Source organism: Branchiostoma lanceolatum, chromosome 1 (genome assembly GCF_035083965.1).
Source record: "Branchiostoma lanceolatum isolate klBraLanc5 chromosome 1, klBraLanc5.hap2, whole genome shotgun sequence".
Classification (NCBI taxonomy): Eukaryota; Metazoa; Chordata; class Leptocardii; order Amphioxiformes; family Branchiostomatidae; genus Branchiostoma; species Branchiostoma lanceolatum.
This window is the reverse complement of record NC_089722.1, coordinates 8,606,923-8,629,424: the sequence shown is the minus strand read 5'-3', so window position 1 is coordinate 8,629,424 and position 22,502 is coordinate 8,606,923. Positions and strand designations below refer to the sequence as shown.

The 22,502-nt window shown below is 43.2% G+C and overlaps 4 protein-coding genes across 15 annotated transcripts in view; 1 reads left to right on the top strand and 3 right to left on the bottom strand.

The window, feature by feature from the left end:
- Nucleotides 1-346: 346 nt before the first annotated feature.
- LOC136439905 (mitochondrial tRNA methylthiotransferase CDK5RAP1-like) lies at nucleotides 347-5,647 on the top strand. Its single transcript, XM_066435605.1, has 11 exons — nucleotides 347-837; nucleotides 1,301-1,435; nucleotides 1,755-1,965; nucleotides 2,187-2,307; nucleotides 2,674-2,806; nucleotides 3,084-3,184; nucleotides 3,489-3,642; nucleotides 3,931-4,061; nucleotides 4,451-4,600; nucleotides 4,962-5,102; nucleotides 5,326-5,647. Exons 1-11 carry the CDS (start codon nucleotides 465-467, stop codon nucleotides 5,440-5,442), a joined length of 1,767 nt encoding a protein of 588 aa, XP_066291702.1. The 5' UTR covers nucleotides 347-464; the 3' UTR covers nucleotides 5,443-5,647.
- A 214-nt stretch (nucleotides 5,648-5,861) lies between these two features.
- LOC136427728 (E3 ubiquitin-protein ligase TRIM33-like) lies at nucleotides 5,862-8,829 on the bottom strand. Its single transcript, XM_066416886.1, has 4 exons — nucleotides 7,504-8,829; nucleotides 6,991-7,164; nucleotides 6,657-6,743; nucleotides 5,862-6,487 (listed from the first exon to the last, which is right to left on the bottom strand). The coding sequence occupies exons 1-4, from the start codon at nucleotides 8,660-8,662 to the stop codon at nucleotides 5,862-5,864; spliced, it is 2,046 nt and encodes a 681-aa protein (XP_066272983.1). The 5' UTR covers nucleotides 8,663-8,829.
- Nucleotides 8,830-9,437: 608 nt separating this feature from the next.
- On the bottom strand, nucleotides 9,438-11,280 carry LOC136441513 (chondroadherin-like). The gene is made up of 2 exons (XM_066437884.1): nucleotides 11,110-11,280; nucleotides 9,438-10,799 (listed from the first exon to the last, which is right to left on the bottom strand). Exons 1-2 carry the CDS (start codon nucleotides 11,110-11,112, stop codon nucleotides 9,447-9,449), a joined length of 1,356 nt encoding a protein of 451 aa, XP_066293981.1. The 5' UTR covers nucleotides 11,113-11,280; the 3' UTR covers nucleotides 9,438-9,446.
- Nucleotides 11,281-11,591: 311 nt separating this feature from the next.
- LOC136437407 (ensconsin-like) overlaps nucleotides 11,592-22,502 on the bottom strand; it is a 40,078-nt gene continuing 29,167 nt past the window's right edge. For 9 of the 12 annotated variants that reach the window (XM_066432048.1, XM_066432471.1, XM_066432184.1 and 6 more), the window contains 10 exons: nucleotides 21,904-22,038; nucleotides 20,420-20,652; nucleotides 19,218-20,028; nucleotides 18,787-18,962; nucleotides 18,266-18,403; nucleotides 17,942-18,046; nucleotides 17,663-17,713; nucleotides 17,247-17,527; nucleotides 16,630-16,946; nucleotides 11,592-15,935 (listed from right to left, as the gene is read on the bottom strand). In XM_066432048.1, coding sequence (XP_066288145.1) covers nucleotides 15,925-15,935; nucleotides 16,630-16,946; nucleotides 17,247-17,527; nucleotides 17,663-17,713; nucleotides 17,942-18,046; nucleotides 18,266-18,403; nucleotides 18,787-18,962; nucleotides 19,218-20,028; nucleotides 20,420-20,652; nucleotides 21,904-22,038 — 2,258 coding nt within the window. In that variant the 3' untranslated portion in view covers nucleotides 11,592-15,924. The remainder of the gene's footprint in view (nucleotides 15,936-16,629; nucleotides 16,947-17,246; nucleotides 17,528-17,662; nucleotides 17,714-17,941; nucleotides 18,047-18,265; nucleotides 18,404-18,786; nucleotides 18,963-19,217; nucleotides 20,029-20,419; nucleotides 20,653-21,903; nucleotides 22,039-22,502) is intronic. The other 3 variants (XM_066432390.1, XM_066432549.1, XM_066432115.1) reach the window with 2 other exon arrangements.

Sequence of the window (22,502 nt, the reverse complement as noted above, 5' to 3'; positions counted from 1 at the left end):
CTAGAAGAAGCAGTTCCCCTTTTGATCAGAGAGGGAGTAGTGATTTGTCCCTTAGCAAAGGCGAAAATTGCGACTCTCTGATTGGTCAGATTTGAGGATGGTGCGAATTTCTGAGTTGTGATTGGTCAATTTCGTTAAGATGAATTTGCTTTTCCCGCCAAAATAGACATGAGTAGTTTTACGACAGTAAATGTGGCGTAAGTCGAAGGAAAGATGAATAAAGAGCCATACTACTGGCGACGATCATCATGAAATAATATAGGCAACCATCATATGCCTACAAGTTAGTAAATCGCCAGGATATTTGCATAAATTGGTAGTGGTAGCTATTGCCGCAAACCGGGTTAATATATTTCCAACATGGCCGCTGTTACGTGAATTTTTGTCACGCTGCAGTCGACGTTTACAATTTATGTTAAATCCTGCCTTTTGGTGGTATATATTTGTTGCCTGACAAATCAAAGATGTATTCTATATGTTTAAGAATGAACTTAATCGCTTCCATGCGACCATATTGGTCGGTACAAAAAAATTTACAAGGTCAATTTCGAACTTGCTGTGGTGGTCACACTTCCGACAAAATATCAACAAACTCTTCAACGAAGTTGAAAGATGGTCCGTCATTACAGGACTTTTTGAAATACTCAACAGAAGACTTGAGACCCGTAGAAATCGGTGAAGACGGTACTGTGCCCTACTTGAAGGATGATGATGTGTGGGGAGGAAGGCGGAAGGTTTATTTTGAGACGTATGGCTGCCAAATGAACGTCAGTGACACAGAGATCGCCTGGTCAGTGTTGAAGGACAGTGGCTACCAGAGGACGGAATCAGTGAACGGTAACTATGTTGACCAGTAGCAATCTTTAACTTAGTTACCTACTCAATTTTTCAAGTAATCCTGTTCATGATCATGAAGAAAGTTGCGTTCCTGTTGCATTTTTTACAAGTCATTGCATCATTTTAAATTGATGTCATTGCATCATACAAACCTACTAGTAATGATTTATACAATGTATAATGATTGATTAAGGCTATTCTGGTTTTGTCTAGATTCTAACGGAAATAGTACTAAGACCTTTGAAGAGTTTTAGACCTAGTCCCCAATTGTTTTTCTTTCAATTGAAGAACAGGTATCAATTGTTCTTCCAAGTGGTCCAAAGTTAGCCTATAGTATAGCTACATTAATGCATGTCAAGTTTGTCAACCCACTGGCTTATTTACTCCAGTATGACATGAACAGCAAGAAAGGCTGATACTGAATATGATAAGTACCAAAATAGCAATTGTGTTTGCTTCACAGATGCAGATGTGATCCTTGCCGTGACATGTGCGATCAGGGAAAACGCAGAGCAGAAAATCTGGACACGCTTACAACAGTTCCGTGCAATGAAGACCAGGAGGAAGAAAAGCAGACCTCTTAAAGTTGGTGTCCTGGGTAAGGAGTCATGTTGACATCTTCAGTTTCAATGTTAATGCCAGTGTCTAATTTATTCTAGCTCAACGTACATACATGCAGTTGTGCTTTAAATAAAATTCTCATCTCACCTGAAGTAAATTATGTATGAAGAAGTATTTTTCTTAATACATGTAGATCTGGGCTGTTCTTTTTTATTCTATTTTCAAGGGCAGCAGTCAGGACTATTTCTCCTAAAAAAGAGTTGAGATAGCGTTGAGTCCTATTGGTGCAGTATTGGCTTGATACTGAGTCTGGTATTGAATTTTTGAAGTCAGACGTATCTTTCCTTAATGCCCAGGTTGTATGGCTGAGAGACTGAAGAAGGATCTACTGGAGAGGGAGAAGTCGGTAGATCTGATCGCTGGTCCAGACGCGTACAGGGACCTGCCCAGACTGCTGTCACTCACAGAGTCGGGACAACGGGCCGCCAACGTGGTGCTGTCATTGGAGGAGACTTACGCTGATGTCATGCCTGTCAGGATGAATGCAGGGGCTCCCACTGCCTTTGTGTATGTATTGTAGGGAAGGTTTCAATGTCTGCAGCCTAACATAAGTGATTGTAGAGAAAATACTACATAGTTACGTATTTTAGAAAATGTAATCTTAAAAAGTTTTATATAAGTCAAGCCACAATAGTTTCTATCCACTGTGATGTGTTTTGTTCTACATACACTTCTATTTGCCCTGATTTGGATCTCTCTTTTTTATCTACCATTTTTTATTTCTTCAGCTCCATCATGCGTGGATGTGACAACATGTGCAGCTACTGCATTGTACCTTTCACTCGCGGGAGGGAGAGGAGCCGACCAATCAAATCAATCCTAGAGGAGGTCAGGGCGCTATCCGGACAGGTACTTATCAAGTTTGTTTAGTGCTTTCATGTATGCAGAAATTTTGTACAACATCAAAGAGTTTGTGTTGTAGGAAACTTGTACTTCCATACTTGTCATGGTGATCAAGATTGCCTCCAGCTTGAAATGTTTTTTCGTCCCATGTTGTTGATTTTCATTGTCATTTGTCATTTTAAGCTTACGAAAATACACATCTTCATTCTCATGTTATGAAGTTTAGATTTTTCAGATGTGGAAGGGTTTAAATTTTTTGTCCGTCCCAACAAGCAAATTTCCGTCCCAGGACTGAGGGATGGGTCCTGGAAACAGCCCTGATGGTGATACTTGGAGAATGAAGCTCACTTGTGGTTTAATTTGTTTCTCCAGGGAGTAAAAGAGGTAACATTACTGGGACAGAACGTCAACAGTTACAGGGACATGTCAGAACAACAGCAGCAGCTGGCAGGCAGCCCAACCAACCTCAGTGCTGGGTTTGGCACTATCTACAGGAAGAAGAAGGGTATGGATTGTGCACTAAGCTATTTTTCCTCTCAGTTCATGGGAAAGTCACTGACCAAATTTGACTCCTGCAATGTGGAATTAAAGATATAGATATGTCTTTACACAGAGGGCTATCATATTTCAATTGACTGACCATTAAAATGTCTGAATCAACTGTTTTCCAAACGTAAGGCTGATTATGTTTTGACAATTGATGTTTTGACTTGGAATGAAATTTCAATGGTACATTTAATGACAAGTAAAATAACTACTTGTTATGCCTGCCCCCATTCTAGGAGGACTGCGGTTTTCTGCCCTGTTAGACAGAGTATCCCAGGTAGATCCAGAGATAAGAATACGGTTTGTCTCCCCACATCCAAAGGACTTCCCTGATGAGGTGAGTTATAGACATTTCTTACTGTCTCCACCTTAAGTTGATGTTTTATTGTTTCGTCTCCTTACAGTAAGACATATTTTTCATGTGCGCAAATATGAATTTGTGTATCCAAAAATTCTGCCAAATGTAAAATAGTTGACTTATGATTAACCAACTTACACACATGAATTTCAGATGCCCAACATAGGAAGGACACAATGAAGGAAACTCAGACTTTCAATACCCAATGAGCAGTTGTCTGCATAAAAAAGTATGCACATGCCAACCTGATCATTTTGATCTTTATTGCCCCACATGTCTCCAGGTGCTGCAGCTGATCCGAGACAGACCGAACATCTGTAACCACCTGCACCTCCCTGCACAGAGTGGCTCGTCCCAGGTGCTGCAGAGCATGCGGAGGAACCACACGCGGGAGGCATACCTGGAGCTGGTGCAGCACGTCAAGGAGGTCATACCAGGTCAGCAGTGCCATTAAGCAGTGTCTGAGTCCCACTGTTGAGGTCTATACTGTATACAGAAGTATTTCTCTTGAAAAATACAATTAAAAGTGCTTTCCCAAATACAGTTTATGTCCTTCTTTTGCCAATGGTAATCATTTTGAGGAATCATCAGAATGTATAAGAAATTATCATAGTTTATATATTGTATATTCATACCAACAGATAGGACAAGGTTGTTGTATTAATGTATTAATGCAGCGTACTAAAACATTTGTATCATGTTTCTGTGTTGTATCTGTTGTCCAGATGTTTCCCTGTCCAGTGACTTCATTGTTGGTTTCTGCGGGGAGACTGAAGATGACCACAACCAGACCCTGTCGCTGGCCAGACAAGTCCGATATGACAACGCATACCTGTTTGCTTATAGTATGAGGAAGGTACAATAAACTGAAACAATTAAGTTTGAAATAGTTTTATTGATTTTTCTACTTAACCATTACAGTGTATTTGCAGGTTTAGTCTTAATGGCAACTACAGTACACGTGTATTCCAAATACATGTACTGTACAATAAGAATGTACATGTACAATGTATTTCATAGAATTGGGAGAATTACAGATGGAGATTGGCAGGAGCTTTCTGAGCTGGCTACTGCTATAGGAAAGTGATCCTGTGTAAACTTAGTTAGTTGGTAACATAAAAGCAGAATAGGGGCTTTCCTTTCCTTTAGGGAAATTATTTTTCCATATGCATATTTTAATCACTACACTGTATCCTTGCCTAGTATCTGTGCCCCTCAGAGAAGTGTGATTTTGTTTCCTTACAGAAAACTCACGCCTACCACAAACTCATGGACGACGTACCAGCAGATGTGAAACAGCGCCGCCTAGCAGAACTGATTGATGTATGCAGGAAGGGCATGGCAGAGGCCAATGCAGAACGAATAGGACAAGTCCATCTAGTGCTTGTGGAAGGGGTGAGTTGTTAACAAGTTGATTTTCATTTCAAAGAAACCTTCTGTCCTTTCTGTGCTGGTCTTGTTTGCCTAAAATGTCAAAATATTTTTCATATCAAATCTGTTGGATGCTGTACCCCTGTTCTCAGTGAAGAAATGTAAACTTGAACATTATCTTAGACCAGTTGGCTTTTCTTCAGAGGACTGGTAGCCTGGTATCTATTTGGTCTCAGCTTGTGTCCACTTTTGGAAAGGTAGTGACTGTTGGAAAGCTTACACAGGCTAGTAACGGATGGATACCAAGCTATTTTGATGACCATTTTATATCTCTTTAGGCTATTTTATATCTCTGTGTGAAGGAAGACTGTTTTTTTGTGTATAGCTCAGCAAAAAGTCACCCAGTGACCTGGCTGGCAGGAATGATGGGAACACAAAGGTCATCATCCCTGATATGGACATCCCTGATGAGGTCGGAGGTCAGAAGTGCTCGCCAATGAAGGCAGGCGACTATGTTGCAGTCAAGGTGGGCTCGGATTGTTACGTTTTCAGTCATCTCGTAAAGATGGTTCCAACTGTTGCAATTATTCTCCCTTGTTTGGCCATTGTTGGTTCAGTTACTTTACCAATTTACATTTATGCAATGTGTACCTTGTTGGAACTTCCATATAAATTTGTCTGCATAATGATTTCCCAGATTTCCAGCAACTTTTTCTGCTTTTTAATTAAGATTTCATTTTTTTTTTCAGATAACATCCTCCACTTCTCAAGTACTGAAGGGCATTCCCTTGGCTCACACCAACCTGCAGGGGTTTCCCGGTATGACTTTGGAGGGGCAAAGAGCAGCCAACAGTGCTTCAACATAATTGTGAAGATGGACATGCTGTATGGCAGCATCTGAGTCTGCATAAATTGGACGAAAAAGTTAGAAGATAGCAGTAATTATAAGGTGTAAGCTGGAAAATGAAGTGTTTATTCTCATTTATTGAGAGGGTGCTATATTAGTGATGGACTTGGGAAGATTTTTGGGAGGATTTTTTTACTCACTTAAAGACAAAATAGGAAATGCAAGCAGCTTCCATCATCCTTTGATATATTTGATTAGTTACTGAATTCTGATAGCCCACAGAATGAGGTGCATCTACTGTTCACATCTCTTTAGGGATGACTCATTACAAACTGTTTCTCTTCTGGTACCTCAGATTCCGATACTGGGCATATCAATTCTGGCACTCAAGTAGATAAATTCTCCAGGATTTCTGTTCTTCTCAAAATACTAGGAGGGCTACATTACTATGTTAACCTGTCTGGTGATGACCACAAACCCGGGCGCATCGTTTGCCGCACCCTGACCGCTGAAATCAGTACCGGAATTTAACGAACCGCCGCCGCCTCCACCATTTGAGTCACAATTCTCTCCCCTGCCACCCCCTGAGTACCCCCCTCCCCCACCTCCTCCACCACCGTTCCCAAAACTCCCTCCCCCTCCACCAAACCCACCATCAGCATCATTACAGTGCCCACGCCCTCCAACCCCACCATTCACAAACGCCTTCCCTCCTTCCCCACCATGATCACAACTGTCACCTCCAAACCTTTTAGAACTCCCTCCATCTGTCAGCAACCCTCCCCCTCCCCCACCCATGTAGTCACCCTTCCATTCTGTCGCCCCCTGTCCGTTAGATCCTCCCCCACAGCCAGCTCCTCCAGGACTCTTGTTACCAGTAGTGGACACAGTCCCATCACACAGGGGGTTATGAGATTGAGAAGATATACCTCCTCCCCCACCCGCGGCAATAATTAGCGGCAAGTTGTTTCCCCTGGTGACAAATGTACCACCCCCTCCTCCTACTCCCCATTGTTTTGTGTTTCCAGCACCTTCTTGTCCCACCAGGATCTTTAGTGTTTCACCTGCAGAATAAGGAAAACAACATGAGATTCAGTATCCATTATTCATTATGATAACTTTAGCAACATTTCTTTTAGTGGTATAATGTTTGGTGTTTACTCATCTGTAATTCTACGTCAATAGACCCAGAGAGACGTGTAAAGAACATGTACTGCGGTATAGATATCAAACCTTGTTTGAGGTTGAATGTTCCCCTCACTATGGCACCCCGTCCTCGGGCGGACTTCGGGTTCTTCATACCCCACCCTGCAGCAGCACCTGTCAATCAAACATGTCAGTCACTTTCAGTACAGACATCAGGAGATGACAATACATGTAGGTACCACCAGATGAGACTGCTACTAGATAAGACAAATTTCATGTATGAAAGATTTACCCCAAATCTGACCTTTCTTGATTATCCTTCGAATTTGTTCAATCACCTGTGTGCTTGATTATTGAAACTACAACAGGCATATTCAAATCCAGGATTCTTTACATTTACAAATAAATAAATGGCCCCTACCCGCTGCCTCTATGGTGTACGTTCCCGTCCCCGGTACAGTGAAGTGTTGTATCCCGTCATGTAGCGTCACCAGGTGTTCATGGTCCTGTCCCCTGTAGTGGTTCCCCAGGGTAGTGGGGCCCAGACGACCGGTGGTGCCCAGGGTAGTGAACTTGGCAGATCTGAAGGAGGAATCTGAGGGGATAACAGTAATACAGTGTTCATCTGATATTCAAGAACCTTGGTTCAGTCTTAACAACTTTAATACTAGAAGCTCAAGTCAGTATCTCAAAGGATTGACACCAGTTACCACATCCCAATTCGCAAGTTAAATAACGACGTGAAAAGTAGGTCCCAGATAAAGCTTTAAGGGACTAACATCGCTTCGCGCGTGCGGCTATCACCCATCTAAGTACGTCTATACGGCCTTACGTGGAGAGGCTGATGTCTGTCTGTATGTGCTTTCTAAATCTGTCGTCTATACAACAAATTGTCACTTTACAAGTAGGTCAACAATAATGCTGAACAACGTACCTGCAATATTTCCAAGAATAATTTCTGTTTCTTCCCTTTCCGTCCTGGGATCAAAAATGACGTAACTGATGTCAGGAATGTCCGGGGTTGGACCTTTCAGCAGAGACTCTAGTCGGGCGGTGACGTCAGAGTACACGTTCATGACATCAAAGTCACTGCCATGCTCCACGACTTTCTGTGAGAAGTCCACTGTGCTGGACAGACAGCCTAAGGTGCTCTCAACACTGTCTGCTGTAGCAGAGAGCTGCTTGGAATGGGCTGCCGTGACGGCCGCTAACTTTTCTTTCAATTCAGTCTGCTTGCGTTTGACAAGGCCGATCAAATACGTGATCTCTTCCTCCGCAGCTGCATCGATGTCGTCTGCAGCTTTCTTACTTCTGGTGTCCAGTTCTCCTTGCGTCTTAGTTATGACGTTGGTAACATCCCGGTATTCCTCAATTTTCGGCCTTGCAGCTGCCAGTTTGTCGTTGATCTTTGCCCTGACGTCACTCACAATGTCTGCCAGCAAGCCGTACTTGTGGTCCTTGTGCTGCAGTACCGTGCAGTCTCGGCAGATGGGATGCTGGCACGTCTCACAGTAGAACTTCAGCTTCTCGTCTTCATGTTTCGGACACATCGGTAGTGATGTGGACTTGACTGATGATGTCTTGGTGATCAGTTGCTCTTTTAGCTCCGCCACACCGATGACTTCATGATCACGTGTTCGTTTCGCACGATGATGGGCACGAGCGCATTCGTCACACATGAACTCTTCACAGACAGCACAGCCGCAAGTAGCCACTTCTTCTTCACAGACATCACAACGCACTTTGTCATCATCACCCACACTAGCTACACTCTTGTGAGCCTGAACGGTGTCCCTCAAGCTCAGGACAAAGAAGTTGTTTTTGAGCCCGACGACACCGCCTCCCGGAAGTACAGTTTCGGTCCGACATGTCGGACACGGAAACTTGTCCTTCACTTCACCTTGTTTCCCTACAAACTTCTCCAGACAGCCCTTACAGAAGGTGTGAAGACACTGCAGGATCTTGGAGTCCTTAAAGGGCTCTAGGCAGATCGCCCGAAATCTGGCTGAGTATGGCTTCCGCCATGATCCCGTACACCTGTTCGCCTCAGGTGAGGAAGCACAGTTAGATGTGAACTTTGAACTTTGGTCCATGACAAGGTCACTGCTTACAAAAGGGTATGGTTTCAGCTAGCGGAAGGCACGATGAAACTACTTACAGCATCGTTACTTCATATCCGATGACGAGAGGGGCACATGGTCGGAGAACAGTCATATTCATAAGCGCGCCGTTGTGGATTTTGTTTTTATGTAACATTACAATAGATAAGTTGGTTTTGCTGTATGAAGTTATCTCGGTACGATAAGGGTAATATAAACAAACCTTTTTATTTGGCAAATAGGTCAACCAAAACCTCCACGTGCACGCTTTGTAGTGATTTAGTAGTCTCTAAGAAGGTTACAGGATTCGTAGTGAAAAATCAAAATACTGTCTTATCGTTCATAACCAACAACCTATCTCACAGTGAGTAGCAGTGTCTCCACCTTCTCTATCTTCAGTTCTTTCAGCAAACCAAGCTACGCAAGTTACAGTCGAATAAGTTTTCTTTTACAAATCACTCACTGCTACATGGTACAGATCATGCGTCTTCTGGGCCAGAGTTCCATGACATTAATAGATAAATGTTAAGATATGCATCGGACTGTACTTGTAGGTATCGACATGTAAATGATAGTAGTGACTAGTGACATTGTTCAAGAAGACAACCCAATTTTACCGCTATTGTATGATAATATGCTTTGATCAATGTCTCATTTTTTCTTAATACATGGTATCTATGCAAAAGTAAACGAGCCATTGAACGCTTATCAGTGAGTTCCAAAGTTTTGGTCCGATCCAGTGCGGGTCCACTGGAAGTTTATTTGCCTGGCCTGGACCCTAGGGACACCCTGCCTGAGTTGCAGTGATCTTGTCGAGTTTCTGGCCTCTGAGTTGCTCGGGACTCGCGCATATCAGTGACTGGTACACGGTGATGTTAGTCTCGGTGCGCAGCCACCTGTTGAAGCGCCACAGGTCACAGTCACAATGCCAAGGGTTATCGGACAAAGTCATGGCCTTCAGCGTTTTGACATGGCTAGTGAAATGGTCCGGCGTGAGAGTAACAAGGTTGTTGCTGTCCATGTAGATACTCTGAATGCTGTCGAGACCATTGAAAGCCCCTTTGGACAGAACCGCCAAACCGAGTCCCTGCAAGTTGAGATACATCAGATTTGGCAGGTTTGCAAAGGCGTTGTCATCGACCTGGCCGATCGGGTTGTTAGACACGGTGAACGAGCGAAGAGACTGAACATAGCGGAATATTTGTGACGGGATCTCGCGAAGGTTACAATGGTTGAGGTCTATGCTTGTCAGTGACTCGTTCAGCGTGCCGGGTGCGAATGCGTCTGGGTGGATGGTAGTCAGGTTTGGGTTGTCTGCTATGATCAGCATTGATAACTTCTTCATCCTCGAGAATGCGTAGCCTGGAACGGCGGCAAATCTGCCATCCTGGACGTATAAGGTTTCGAGGTTGACCAAGCTGTTGAAGGCGTTATACGGATACTGGGACGATACGGGCGTAATCAGTAGGAACTTCAGTTTTTTCAACGGTTCGAAAGCTCCGTCAGCAAACGAGTCTATTTTGTTGGAGACCAGGTCGAGCGACTGCAGGTTTTCCAGTCCCGTGAAGGCAGTGCTGATGAGAGAGTCGATGGAGTTCGTGCTCAAATTGAGCAAAATCACGGAGCCCAAACCACTGAAGGCGTTATTTTCAATAAACCCCACTTTGCCAAAGGGCATCATCAGATACTCAAGCTTGTCCAGGTTGGGGAAAGCGTTTGATGGGACGCTGGTGAAGTTGTTGTAGTAAAGAACTAAACGGGTGGTGTCTGGCGGGAACTTTGGTGGGATCGAGTCCAGGGTGCCAAAGCAGGTAACAGTTGAAAAGCTACACGAGCACCCTTTGGGACAGTCGTCATCAAACTTGGCTACGGTGTTTTCCATATGCTCGTCTCCACCTTTAACGCCGTCTCCAGTCCTGATAAGTACATCTCTTTCACGACCATGGTTCTTCTGACCTTCAGGCTGCTTCCACTGTAACTCCGTGTCTGTCTTGTCCAATGGGGCACCGTGTTCCGCAGGGGCTGGATTTTCACGAGTCTCCAGACCTTCCACAGCACTGACGTTACCGAGGACAAAGGTCAGCGCCACGCCCACCAAAAACACCTGTTGCGACGCCATGTTGAATGTTCCCTGTGCAGAGTGTGTAATAGACCGATATTATTACTGGTAATTTCACGTCATGGAATATACAGGAAACCATGTTTAACGACGGATGGTCTATATTGTGTTCCACTAGAGTGGTATTGAAATCGTCATTGTAACCGAAAACAATTCGGGGATGAAAAACAGAACTAGAACGGAAAACCCCTTAGTTTCGAATGGTATCATTAATTTTACACGTGACATTTTACATGTAGACGAGAATGGTTTACAAACAGCGCACGAAATCTTTCCAGCAACTTACAAGGTATGTTTATAAGAAAAATAGGACAATCCTTACCATTTATTCAAGCGACACATCAACGTTAGAACGACCAGTCCAGCTTTACCTTTGTATCGTACGTCGTCGATAAACAATCCCTAGTTGTCACGTGACCATCACAGGTGTTTGTGCATAAGGGTCAATGACCGGTGCTCACGCCATCTATTTTTGAAGGAAAAGTTCGCTTCTTTTTCATCAAAACTGTTGTACGTATGATTTGCAGTTTAAAACACATGCATATGTCTTGAATACATTGAAAGTAGATATTACGAATGGTGTACTTCACAGCCAGTAGATAACGCCCCGCGACTATCTTTCGTAATTCGAACATCCTACTTTGAGCAGTTCTATGAAAACTTTCTTCCCTTCATTTTATTGTACGGGTTTGACCTATAATGACGAAACTATAACGCTGCAACTGATTCATTCGAGAACCTGCATTTACGAAGTAGCTTCGTGTATGACTGAGTTGTCAAAGAACCGACCACACTACGTACGTCTCCACTGAAATTAGGTTTTTATTGTACGTTCATCAGGACGGCCTGACATAAATATCACACGACAGGTCTGTACAATGGCTGACATGCGCACATGGCGTCAGCTGTCACGTGACGTGATGCTAACCAATAGGGTGCCGTGCTTGGCCTTATTTAAGTGAACAGGATCGAGAAGCCATCATTTCTAAAGACGACGCTATCACACGTTCAGTACTTTCATCTGCATTTATCGTCTCTTAAAATGTATGTTCATTCCACGGGAGCGTCAAGCGGCATACGGAATATGTACAACAAGTTTTCCGAGGGCCACATTGGCAACGGCTTAACATAATTAAAAAATGAGCTACTCAGCAGTGACATTGATAATCGTCCATTGGATCAGTACTTCCATCTATCTCCATACGTTCCAGTTCTAACAGTGAGTGTATCACAACGGAAATTAAATACTGCTATAGCGCGCGTCTTCACTTCGGTTGCGGCCTGTTGCTAGGCAACAACGCCACTCATACTCTATGTTGCGCTAGTCACGGGTTTAGAACTAGCCAGATGGCGTCCCCCGACCAGTTTTAAAACAGGACAAAACTGCTTTCACGTACGGTGTATTAGTATACACAGCTAAGAACAAAAAGCCAGTGCTATCGCACGTGTCCTTGTTGTTTCTTTCCGAAATGGGACAGTACAATTGACTTGCTCACATGAAACTTGTTTAAACCGGGAAACTCTCATCCCAACTGAGTTGTTCAAATGATGATAGAAATACCATGTGTACTTTTTGCTATTCCATTTTCTAAGTTAGGAGGGGTGCTCTTATCTGCCCAAAAGTCATCGTCATCTTTGCAATTTTTGGGAAAAGGTCGAGGCATTCGAAACATTTTGAGCTTTGCTTTTGCTTCAGTCGACGTTTTATCTAGTTGTAACGGGTTCATTTTCTTTACGTGTGAGGAACTGAGAGACGTGACAAAATTGGAAGCTGAATGAAAGATGGAAAGAAAAACGGGAGTATCCGTTGACATCGAATCCATTGACAACTAAAAGGGGCAAACTTAGGCATAACAAGGGCGGACCTTAGGCTAGTGGACAATAGCTACAGGTATAACGGCCAAAGTAAATCTTTTTGATGACCCGCTCTCCTAAACTTTTAAAATGGAATGGCTTTATTATCGAAGTACATAGGCGTGTAATGTGTATTGGGCAAATTACATCGACAACCGCGCCGAAGTGTAGGCGAAATTCAATCCAGTTGTGCAGAATACAACAGGCAATAACAGTAGAAGAAATGCTGTCACGAAGTGTTCGAAAGAATAACAGGTTTTTAACGTATCACAACATATTTGGTACAAAGCATATATCGTTACACAGTTGATTTCAAACAAACACAGTTGAAGTTTGTTGTGGTACATCGCAGTCACAACATAAACCAGCTATGTTACACACAATACAAGCTTTAGGTTGGTTGCACACTGTGATATTTTTCCACTAGGTTGGATACAATGTCATCTACCTGACTATTGAGAAAACATGTCAAATGCCATGGCAACAGCAACTTGGCACATTCTTTGTTGTCCCACAGCAGAAACAAGTACTAGTATTTTCTTTGTTCATCTTTACTTTTTTTTAATCGTTGTCAAGCTTTGGAGGAAACTAATCATTTCATTAAGTTATATTTTGTCATATACCGATCATATAGCTGTGCTACAAATTCATGCATTGTTGATGCTTCTTGACTGTAGCTCGGTCATTCTGCTCTATTTATACATACATTATCTGTTTTTTCTCATCATTTGCTACAGTTACAGTTACTCATCACACAACAGTGGCTGCTGCTTTAGTGCGTAGCTGTAGCCCAATGTACAAAACGTTTCCCCAACAGCCTGGCTAGATCCTTTTGATATCTCAAGTTACATACTGCCAGCTTGCAATACCCCGGCCCTCCCACCTTCCCCAGTATACAGGTATCTACTGTGTGCTGTACATACTACAAGTATAGGCCAACTGTTGAAATGCTTCGCATGTTGTCTGCAGGACAGTATTGCCACAATACGGGCTTCACTATATGTTGAGAGAACTGTCAGCTTGGCCCCACCCCACCCCACCTTATATCCATATAAATGAATCCACTGTACTATGCCCAATGATATATTATCAAGCTTTATATTTCATTTACAGATACAAGCTTCAAGCAGCCTACAATTTCGTGATTGCTGGGAGTTCTCTAATCACTGCAGCAGTATTCTAGTATGCTTTCCACAATCCTGATTCAAGTTGAATTTCTTCTACTTTTTATGAGAGTAATTTTAACTCAATACGACATGCTTATACCTGATGAAAAGGTGAAAGTAAAAAAAAAAATGCTATTACTTTTCAATTACATCAGACAGAACTTGGCATACAATTCTTATGGATTCTAATATTGCAACCTTTTCAGTTTGAATTTCAAGTCTTGTGACATTAAATAAAAACAGAATTACAGACTAAATGCTAGTAGCCATCTTAACATTCAGGTAAAGCAGAGAGGAACCATAGGGTAGCATTCTGACCAAAAACTGTCTCCTTAAGACTTATACCCTTATACCAACACAGGGATGTGCCAACCTATCACAGAAAATAAAAAAGCACAAGACAATTCTGGCTTTTTTCCCCCTTCATCCTTACATGGTCTGCGATTAAAAACACTGCAAAGTATTAAAAACACACAAGTAATTCAGTAACTGATGATTTGCAACATTTTGCACGGCTTTGCATGATTATGCACAATTAAAAACAGATACAGAGGAAACAGACTTAAAACTAATTTGTACAGCTTTTAAATTAAATAATCCTCAGAAGAACTAATCCACAATTTCTTCAGGAGGGCCATTTGACACGTGAATCCGAGGAATGATGATTTACTACTGGACCAGTATTGTCTTGTGCTGCGTTACGCTAAAATCATCCTCTGCCTTGCAACAAAAATGCACTGTGAGTTACAGGGTTAACAACAAGCAGTGATACCAATTTGTAGTGTATGGAATAAAATCATTTCAAAGGTATTAATAAAAAGATGGGGAAAAAGTTTCAGGGTAGTTCTAATGGAATAATCCTACCTGCATCAATAATATAAAAAAGAGAGAGCATGGTCTTGGCCAGAAAATATTTAAAAGAAGCAGAAACAATACACGACCATAAAAAATCAATGTCATTACCCTTGTTTTGCCTTAAAATCAATGATGAAACAGCAGAGTTCTACAGATTTCTTTGTCTTACAAGCAGCAAATATCGCAGAAAATCATATATAAATGGTTAACGGTACATGTATACACAGAATATAATCATGTAACAACACAAACATTGCAAACTGTGGCTTCCTTTCCAGGCATATCTTATAAGCTACACAAATATCTTTGCTTGGTTTGAACATATCTGCGAAGATTCCTTGAAAGAAAATATTCTTCAACATGCAAGAGGTGTGCAGGTCTCAGAGATATATAACTTTCAAGCTGTTGGCAGTCCAACATGGGTAAAACTAGAAACAGTACAGGATTAAGGTTACATAATGAAGTCCTGGTCCTGTACCTTTTCTGGCAGATGGAACCTGTTTCTTTGCAAACCAAGTAAAAATATGGTGTAGCCTTGGACATGCCTGGCTATACTGTCAGCCTCAAACAGAGGATTCTGCGCTCGCTTGGTTCTCAACCATCTGCCAAATCTGTCCCTCTTCCCCTTCTTTGTTTTCGTCCTCAATGCCGACTCCGTCATCGTTCATCACGTCTAGCACGCCGACCTTCCGCACATCCATGATTGTTTCCGCCTGTCTCCACAGCTCACCTTCAACTTGGTCTACAAAATCCTCTGCTGCGCAAAGAACACCAAGACTTAAAACTTGGCCACATAGCCCAACAGAAAATGGTGCATCCAATTTGGTTATGCAAAAGATTTCATCAAAACTAAGTCATGTTGATTGTACAGGTTGGCTAAGTTGCTGGAGGAATAAAACACTTCAAAACTGGTTTCTGCTTTAGTCTTTCCTGCTTGTAGGATCTATGGGGTAGTGCAGCTGAGTCCGAGAAGGTATCAGCACAAAAACATCCCTAATGCTGCTTCATTAGCAGACTGCAGTCATCTATCTACTGCCAGCTTGCATCAAGCTTTTCGGCCATGTAAGCTGGTTCTCAGACACACTACAAGGACACTCGGCAGGCGTTTGCAGTGTCGGGATGGCTGGTGTTTCAGACTACGAGTGAAGCACAGTATTTTTTTTCCGTGGAGAAGCCTATACCACAGCTACAAGACTACACAGACTGCAACAAGTGGTGATGAGGAGTGGGGTGGTTCCTGGTGGAGCAGTGCATGGCTACAGTCAGAGCAGGTCTGCAGGGGGAGAAGGAAGAGTCAGACAGGCTACAAGGAGGAGTCTACAACATGACTTCAGGTAACCTGATATCGATCAGCCATACTGGAGCACAGGTGCGTTTTACTGGATACCAATGTACCCCACATCTCCATAATGGTATCAAAACACTTGCAATTTGTCATTCTAAATGTTTGATCCCTTCTAGAATGATCCCAACAATTCATTACATTGGAACATTACTGCACTTGTATGTTCGCTTGCTGTACTCCAGTAAGGCTGTTGGAATTCAGAACTAGGCCTAGAGTTGATCTTACAGACATCTGTAAGCCCAATGATTTGAGTCTGCACTTAAGCGCCAAAGGATGTCAAAAATAGAATCAAGTTTATGTGGCCTTACCTGAATGATTTACATAAAAAGCACTTAACTAAATGCAGATGTAGGATGGATCACCAGAGTTTCCACTATAAATGATGATGATTTTAAGAGAAGGAAACCAGTGATGGTTGAACTGATTTCAGAACCATGAGATACACCATGAAGAACTGCAGGAGGGAAGGCTTCTGACATAAATGTGAAATCATGTCAAGAGCATGTTGAGCTGTGTGCAATATTTGTCTTCTTTTTTAAAACATGGCACTAAGTTTTTCAAACATCCTTAATACTTCATGGCACCTCTCTTTCTGATAGCTAATTTTCATGATGTTACTCACCATTAACGTTTTCCTGTACAGGTTTCTTAATGTCTCCGTTGACGAATGCTATTATAGGCTGGTTGTCGGGTTCTATGATATCTCCTCCATCTAACTGGCTAGTCTTGTGACCGTCTCCAATGTCTATAAGATCATGGACCGTGGACCCATTCTGATGGGGGGCTTGAACGTGCTGTACAGTACTGCTATCTAGGGAAATTAGCTCCTCGAAGTCGCCGGCTTCCTGGCCTGTTGCAGGCTCGCTGGCCGGCGCTGGTGCTTCTGGGGTCAGCCCAAGCTGTACCAGGACCTGGTCTGTGATGTCAGGCTTCTCCTCACTGGGAAAAACAGGGAACAGCACAGGTTTGAGATAAATATCACAATTATGTACAGGCTCTTTACAAAAGATGCAAGCTACATGACTGTACATGTTTTTCTTTTTGATAAAGAATGAACCAAGGAATGAACAGACCAACAATGTTGTTCACCTTGTAGTGCCTAGTGGTCAGCAAGTTTACTTCAGTAGCAGGGTATATTCTTAAAATGAGGGGTTGCTAGCCTTCCCTTCAATAAGCCTATAATGCTGCAAAAGGCTTAATTTCAACAGGCTAAATTAAAGAAAAAGAGAGAAGAATCACCTGTCTTCAGTAGACCCTTGCTGCGCCCCGGCAGCGCCTGATACCTGACCCGCAGGCCCACCGATTTCTGCGAGCTCGTCAAACAAACTCTTCCCCTGCCCCGCGTCTCCCTGTGGCACGGCTGATGGACCCTCACTTTCACTCTCCTCCTTTTCACTTTCTCCTTCAGCTCTGCCTCTATCTACGGTTTCCTTAGCAACGTCTTCTGTTCCCTGAGAGGGCTCCTTGGTGGGACTTTCTGAACCGGCCTCGCCTCCAGACTCTGTCTTCTCTCCCTTATCCTGGGCATAAAAGTAGGACAGTTAGACACTACTTACATGTAATGGAGACATGACATGCAATGCAAGTACCATTTTTTTTTTACTCTCTATACACAGTCATAGTCTCAATGATAACTGCAATTTGATGTTTCTCACCTTGCCTGGGGTTCCACTCTTTCTTGTTCTTGACATAATCATCTCTAATCTCTGCAAAGAAAAAACAGAACACAATATTAGCTTACTAATTACATGACCTCTGGTGTGATCATTATATCTGATACTTAAAGATGTTTACATCAATTTTTCTCAGAACTGACCACTTGACTATAAAACACACTCTAGCATAAGGAAAATACTTTTATTCTTGTGCATTCTGTATGTGTATACCATTAGCAGACTCATGAGAAGACACCAGGGTTAGAACATCCATCTCACCTTCTTCCTCTCCTGTCGTTCCTGTTCCTCCTTTGCCAATCGCTCCTCCAACTCCCGCTGGCGCTTCTCTGCTTCCTCTCGGGCTTTACGTTCCTCCTCTTCTCTCTGAGTGGTCGTCAACATCAATGATTAACAAAATAGATCAAGTCACCACCAGAAATATGAAAGAATCTATTTTCATTCTGGCTTCCAGTCGCCTATAAAATGCAGTGAATCCACAAGTGCAAAGATTTAAGTTATTTCTTCTCACTGATGGAGCTACATCAGTGCATAACCCTGTCCTATACTATACATTGCAGTTTACCTCGAACACCATCCCCTTACCTGTTTCTCAAGTTCTTTCTGTTTCTCTTCTTCCTCTCGCTTTTGTTTCTCAGCTTCCTCGATAGCTTTTTTCAGCCGCTCTTCCTCTGCCTTTTTGTACTCCTCTGCTAGGCGGCGCTGCTCTTCCTCAAGTCTTGCCTACACGGTCAAGAACAACTCATCAGTCTGGTGGAATAATTACCTTCCTTCAACATAGTTTATATTCAAAAGTATTACCTTCATAAATCAACTTATTCTTTAATTGAGGAAAGTCATCTTCTTGAGTATTCTTTTTTCTTCTCGGTTAAGAACAATTCATCAGTCTGGTGGAATGATTTCCTTTATCTATTACAGTACTGTTTATATTCAAAAGTATTATCTTTTCACATGAACCTTACTCTTTTATTCCACAAACGAAGAACAATATCAAAAAAGGAAGCACAACAATGCACAAGGTGAAAAGGGACAGTCGATGTGCCTCAGAGGCATGGGAGGAACTAAGGTTCTAAGGTACAATGTAAGGTGTTCTTTTAGACACACACCTCCTCCTCCAGTCTTCTCTTTTCTTCCTCCTCAGCCCGGCGTTTCTCCTCCTCCTGTCGCTGTCTCTCAAGCTCGGCCTCGCGCTCACGCTGCTCGCGAACCATGCGTCGTCTCTCCGCCAGGGCTGCCTTCGCTGCCTCCTCATCTGTTAGGACTGCCTTGCCCTTATCTTCTGCTAGTGGTTGAAAACACATTAGTTCATTTCTGTTTTCTTTATACAGGGTGAGTGTGCTCAGTGCTTGACATACTGCTTTACAGGTGTGCCCTGTACAGAATGACATTAACAGAATAAACATAAATAAGGAAATAAGAGAAACTTCAAAAAGCAGCAAACAATAAGACTACACGTATTCTACTCTACAGCAGCGGTGCAAGTTATAAATTTGAACAGTTGATCTTAAACACCTCAAATGTGTATGTATCAAATTACCTGGTGCAGCAGGCTGGGCAGCTGGTTTTTCTGCTGGCGCAGGAACTTTTTCAGCTGGTTTAGTTGGCTCCGGTGCTTTAGCTGGCTCAGGTGCTTTAGCTGGTTCAGGTGCTTTAGCTGGCTCAGGTTCTTTAGCTGGTTCAGCTGGCTTAGGTGTCTCAGTTGGTTTAGGTGTCTCAGCTGGTTTAGGCGTCTCAGTTGGTTTCGCTGGCTCAGCTGGTTTGGGTGTCTCATCTGGAACAGGTGGTTTTACTTCAGGTTCAACTGGTGCTGCTGGTTTCTGTTCTGGCTCAGCTGGCTTCACCACCACTTCAGCAGGTTTTTCTTCAGGTTCAGCTGCTTTAGGTTCCTCTGGTTTTGTCTCTGCAGCCGGCTTCACCTGTGGCTTGACCGGTTCTTTGTCTGGCTGTGCAGTGACTTCTATGGTGGGAGGTGTGGACTTCACGGGTACAAGTGGTTTCTTTATTTCCTTCGTTGGTGACGGTGTTTTCTCCTTGGGTGTTGGTTTGGGAGTTGGTTTGGACCTTGCAGCGGCGCCAGGGGAAGGCGGTCTCGCCCGTGTGCTGGCTGGGGATGGGGTTCGCTTGTTCCCAGCGGCAGCGGGGGACGGCGGTCTCTTACTAGCCGCTGACGCAGGAGAGGGCGGTCTTTTGCCAGCTGATCCTGGTGTTGTGGCCGGGCTGGACTGGCGCGGGGCCGGCGGAGGTTTGGCCGCAGCCGTGGAGGCGTTCCTCGGGGAGGGTGGGGGTTTGGCTGCAGCAGGGGAGGGGGTCCGCTTCACCCCTGGGGATGGTGTTCTCTTGGGGGTAGACTGAAGACAAAGACATGGCAGTCCAAGTGAGCGACAGTAAGCGATACAATGAAGGAACAGCACATAATCTTGCTGACAAATTTTCACATAATCTTGCTGACAAATTTTCAGATTAGGAGACTTTACTTGAAACATTACAAAATGTATGTTGGAAGCATCACCTAATAGACAGACGATGCATTTCACATTCACCAAAGTGCAAATGGCCCTCAGAAACAACCAGATTCAATAGCAAAAGAAACAATCAGATTCAACTTTGCTTTGCCGATATATAGTTTATTCTACAAATATGATATGTGTATCATCATGTATCTATGATTGCATAGGAATTGCTATTCATGCCTCCAACCCTTGATGCAACTTGTGGCGTACTATCTACACTTCTCCCTACCTTCTCTGGCGGTTTGGCCTTAGTTTGATTTTCCTTGTCGCCGTCTTTGTCTCCTTCTGCTCGCTCCTTCCCTGCAGCAGGGGGGGCGCTGCTCATGCGGAGTCTGTCCGAGCTGCGGGACCGCATGGGCGTACGCGCCCGGCCCGCGCCGGTCGACGTGGGTCTGCGGAAGTCCCGCCGTGGTGACAGGCTGGAAATGGAGTGGTCTGATTGGCTGGATCTGGGACGAGAAGCTGCGGGGGGACAAAAACTTAGCATTACAGAGTGTTACCATGGAAACTGTTCAAATCAAGGAGTCATAATTCAACATGAAAGATACAAATCTTATATCATGACTGCATCTTTGTTGATCAGCATCCATGATGACGGACTGAAAAGCAGCAATCCAGTGAGATCAGCTGTAGAACATTGTGCAGTTGTGCTCATCTGCAGGATTTCAAACTTCAGTGTACATGTATCTAGCAAGTACATGTACATAGTCTTCTTCATTATGTAAATTGTACTCTCACGACTGATAGATGGTCATATCACAGAAGTAATTGATTGAAAGACTAGTTACCCAGACACCTTCAGTCAAGTCCATATATCTAATTCTAACAGTACATGTACAGTATGTCTTGCCATCCAAACCTGCCCTGTCAAGTTATGAGTCTTCACATCTACAACAAATGTCAAATGAGAAACAGTGTAATAAGCTCAAGTACATGTATCACTGTCACATGCATTCCAGTGCCTGAAAAGAGAAGAAATTACAGAAATCTGCTTGCAAAAAACTCTGGTAAGCCATTGTATGTATAATTGCATACAGTAATCAAAAAGAAATGATTTTACTGCTTTTCATCAATGTTGGAGTCAGGTCTTATGTTGTCTTACCGATATTCATGTCTGCACAGTGTTAGTTACGCCTAGATTTAAACTGCAACCCGGTAAAAGCTAGGGCAAAATCTTTTCCTGCTCATAATGCTACAAAACAACTGTTCTTGACTTTTCAGTGTACTTTTCAATAGGAACATTAGTGTAAAATTATTCCAGGCTGGTACAGCTGTGATGAGTCCTTTCGTTGTATCAGACAAATCTTTCCATTTACTAAGATAACTACTAATGAGTACATATGAAACCAATCATTGAATGTTCTCCACAAGGCCTGTATCACAGCAACAACCAAGTACATAAGCTTGACATAAAAAATGATGACAATCACAAGAAGAAAGATAAAGAACAATGGCAAAAGTTACGAAGCTGAAACACACAGAGTTTAGCCTGGATGAACTTGGCAGTAGTCTGAGCCACACTGTGGAAAAGTATGGCTTGTCAACATCTACAATGTACCAGTAAACGATAGAAACATTCTTGGTTTAGAAATAGTTCAAATGCATGTTTAGATGCCAAGTCCTCACCCCAACAAGACTGCATTCAAAGCTGACAAAACTGTTAGTAAAACTCAGTCAAACCTGTTAGTCCGGACAGACACACACAATACCTACCTGGCTTGCTGGGCGACGGCGACCCCTCGCTAGTCGGCGATTTGGGTGAAAACAATCGTTTTGTGACCGCCTCCGCTCGTGCCGACAGATTAACGGCCGACAAGGACCGCTGGCCTGGTCTGAGGGCTTCCCCGCCTATCAAGTGTAAAGAGTAATGAAGTACTGGGTGGACTTACCCGGGCTGGACAGGACAGAGAGCAGACAGCACAGGACAGAGGTGTGGACAGACCACAGCACCGGGGGCTGAAACCTACCTGAGGATCATATACATGGGTAGGGCTTGGAACTACGCTAGCCAGTCTATTGTAGTCTGTAGGCACTTTCCAAAATGTTCCTGATGTTTGTTGAAAAGCTCAAAATATTTGTGGCCCACATTCATCACAATGTGACATAGCCTTGTTTTAGTCTTTACAAAATAGGATGATTTTGACTAAGTTGTGTTTGCGATTTAGTGGCTAGATTCCAATCATGATTGAAGAAAATTAGATGCTTACTAGTATCCTCAGCCTGGCCTTGCTTTGATCATTCAGTAATCCTGTTCCAAGCCCTGCCCTTGATACATTTTGCTGTATACTTACATTATACTTTCAGTATTTTGT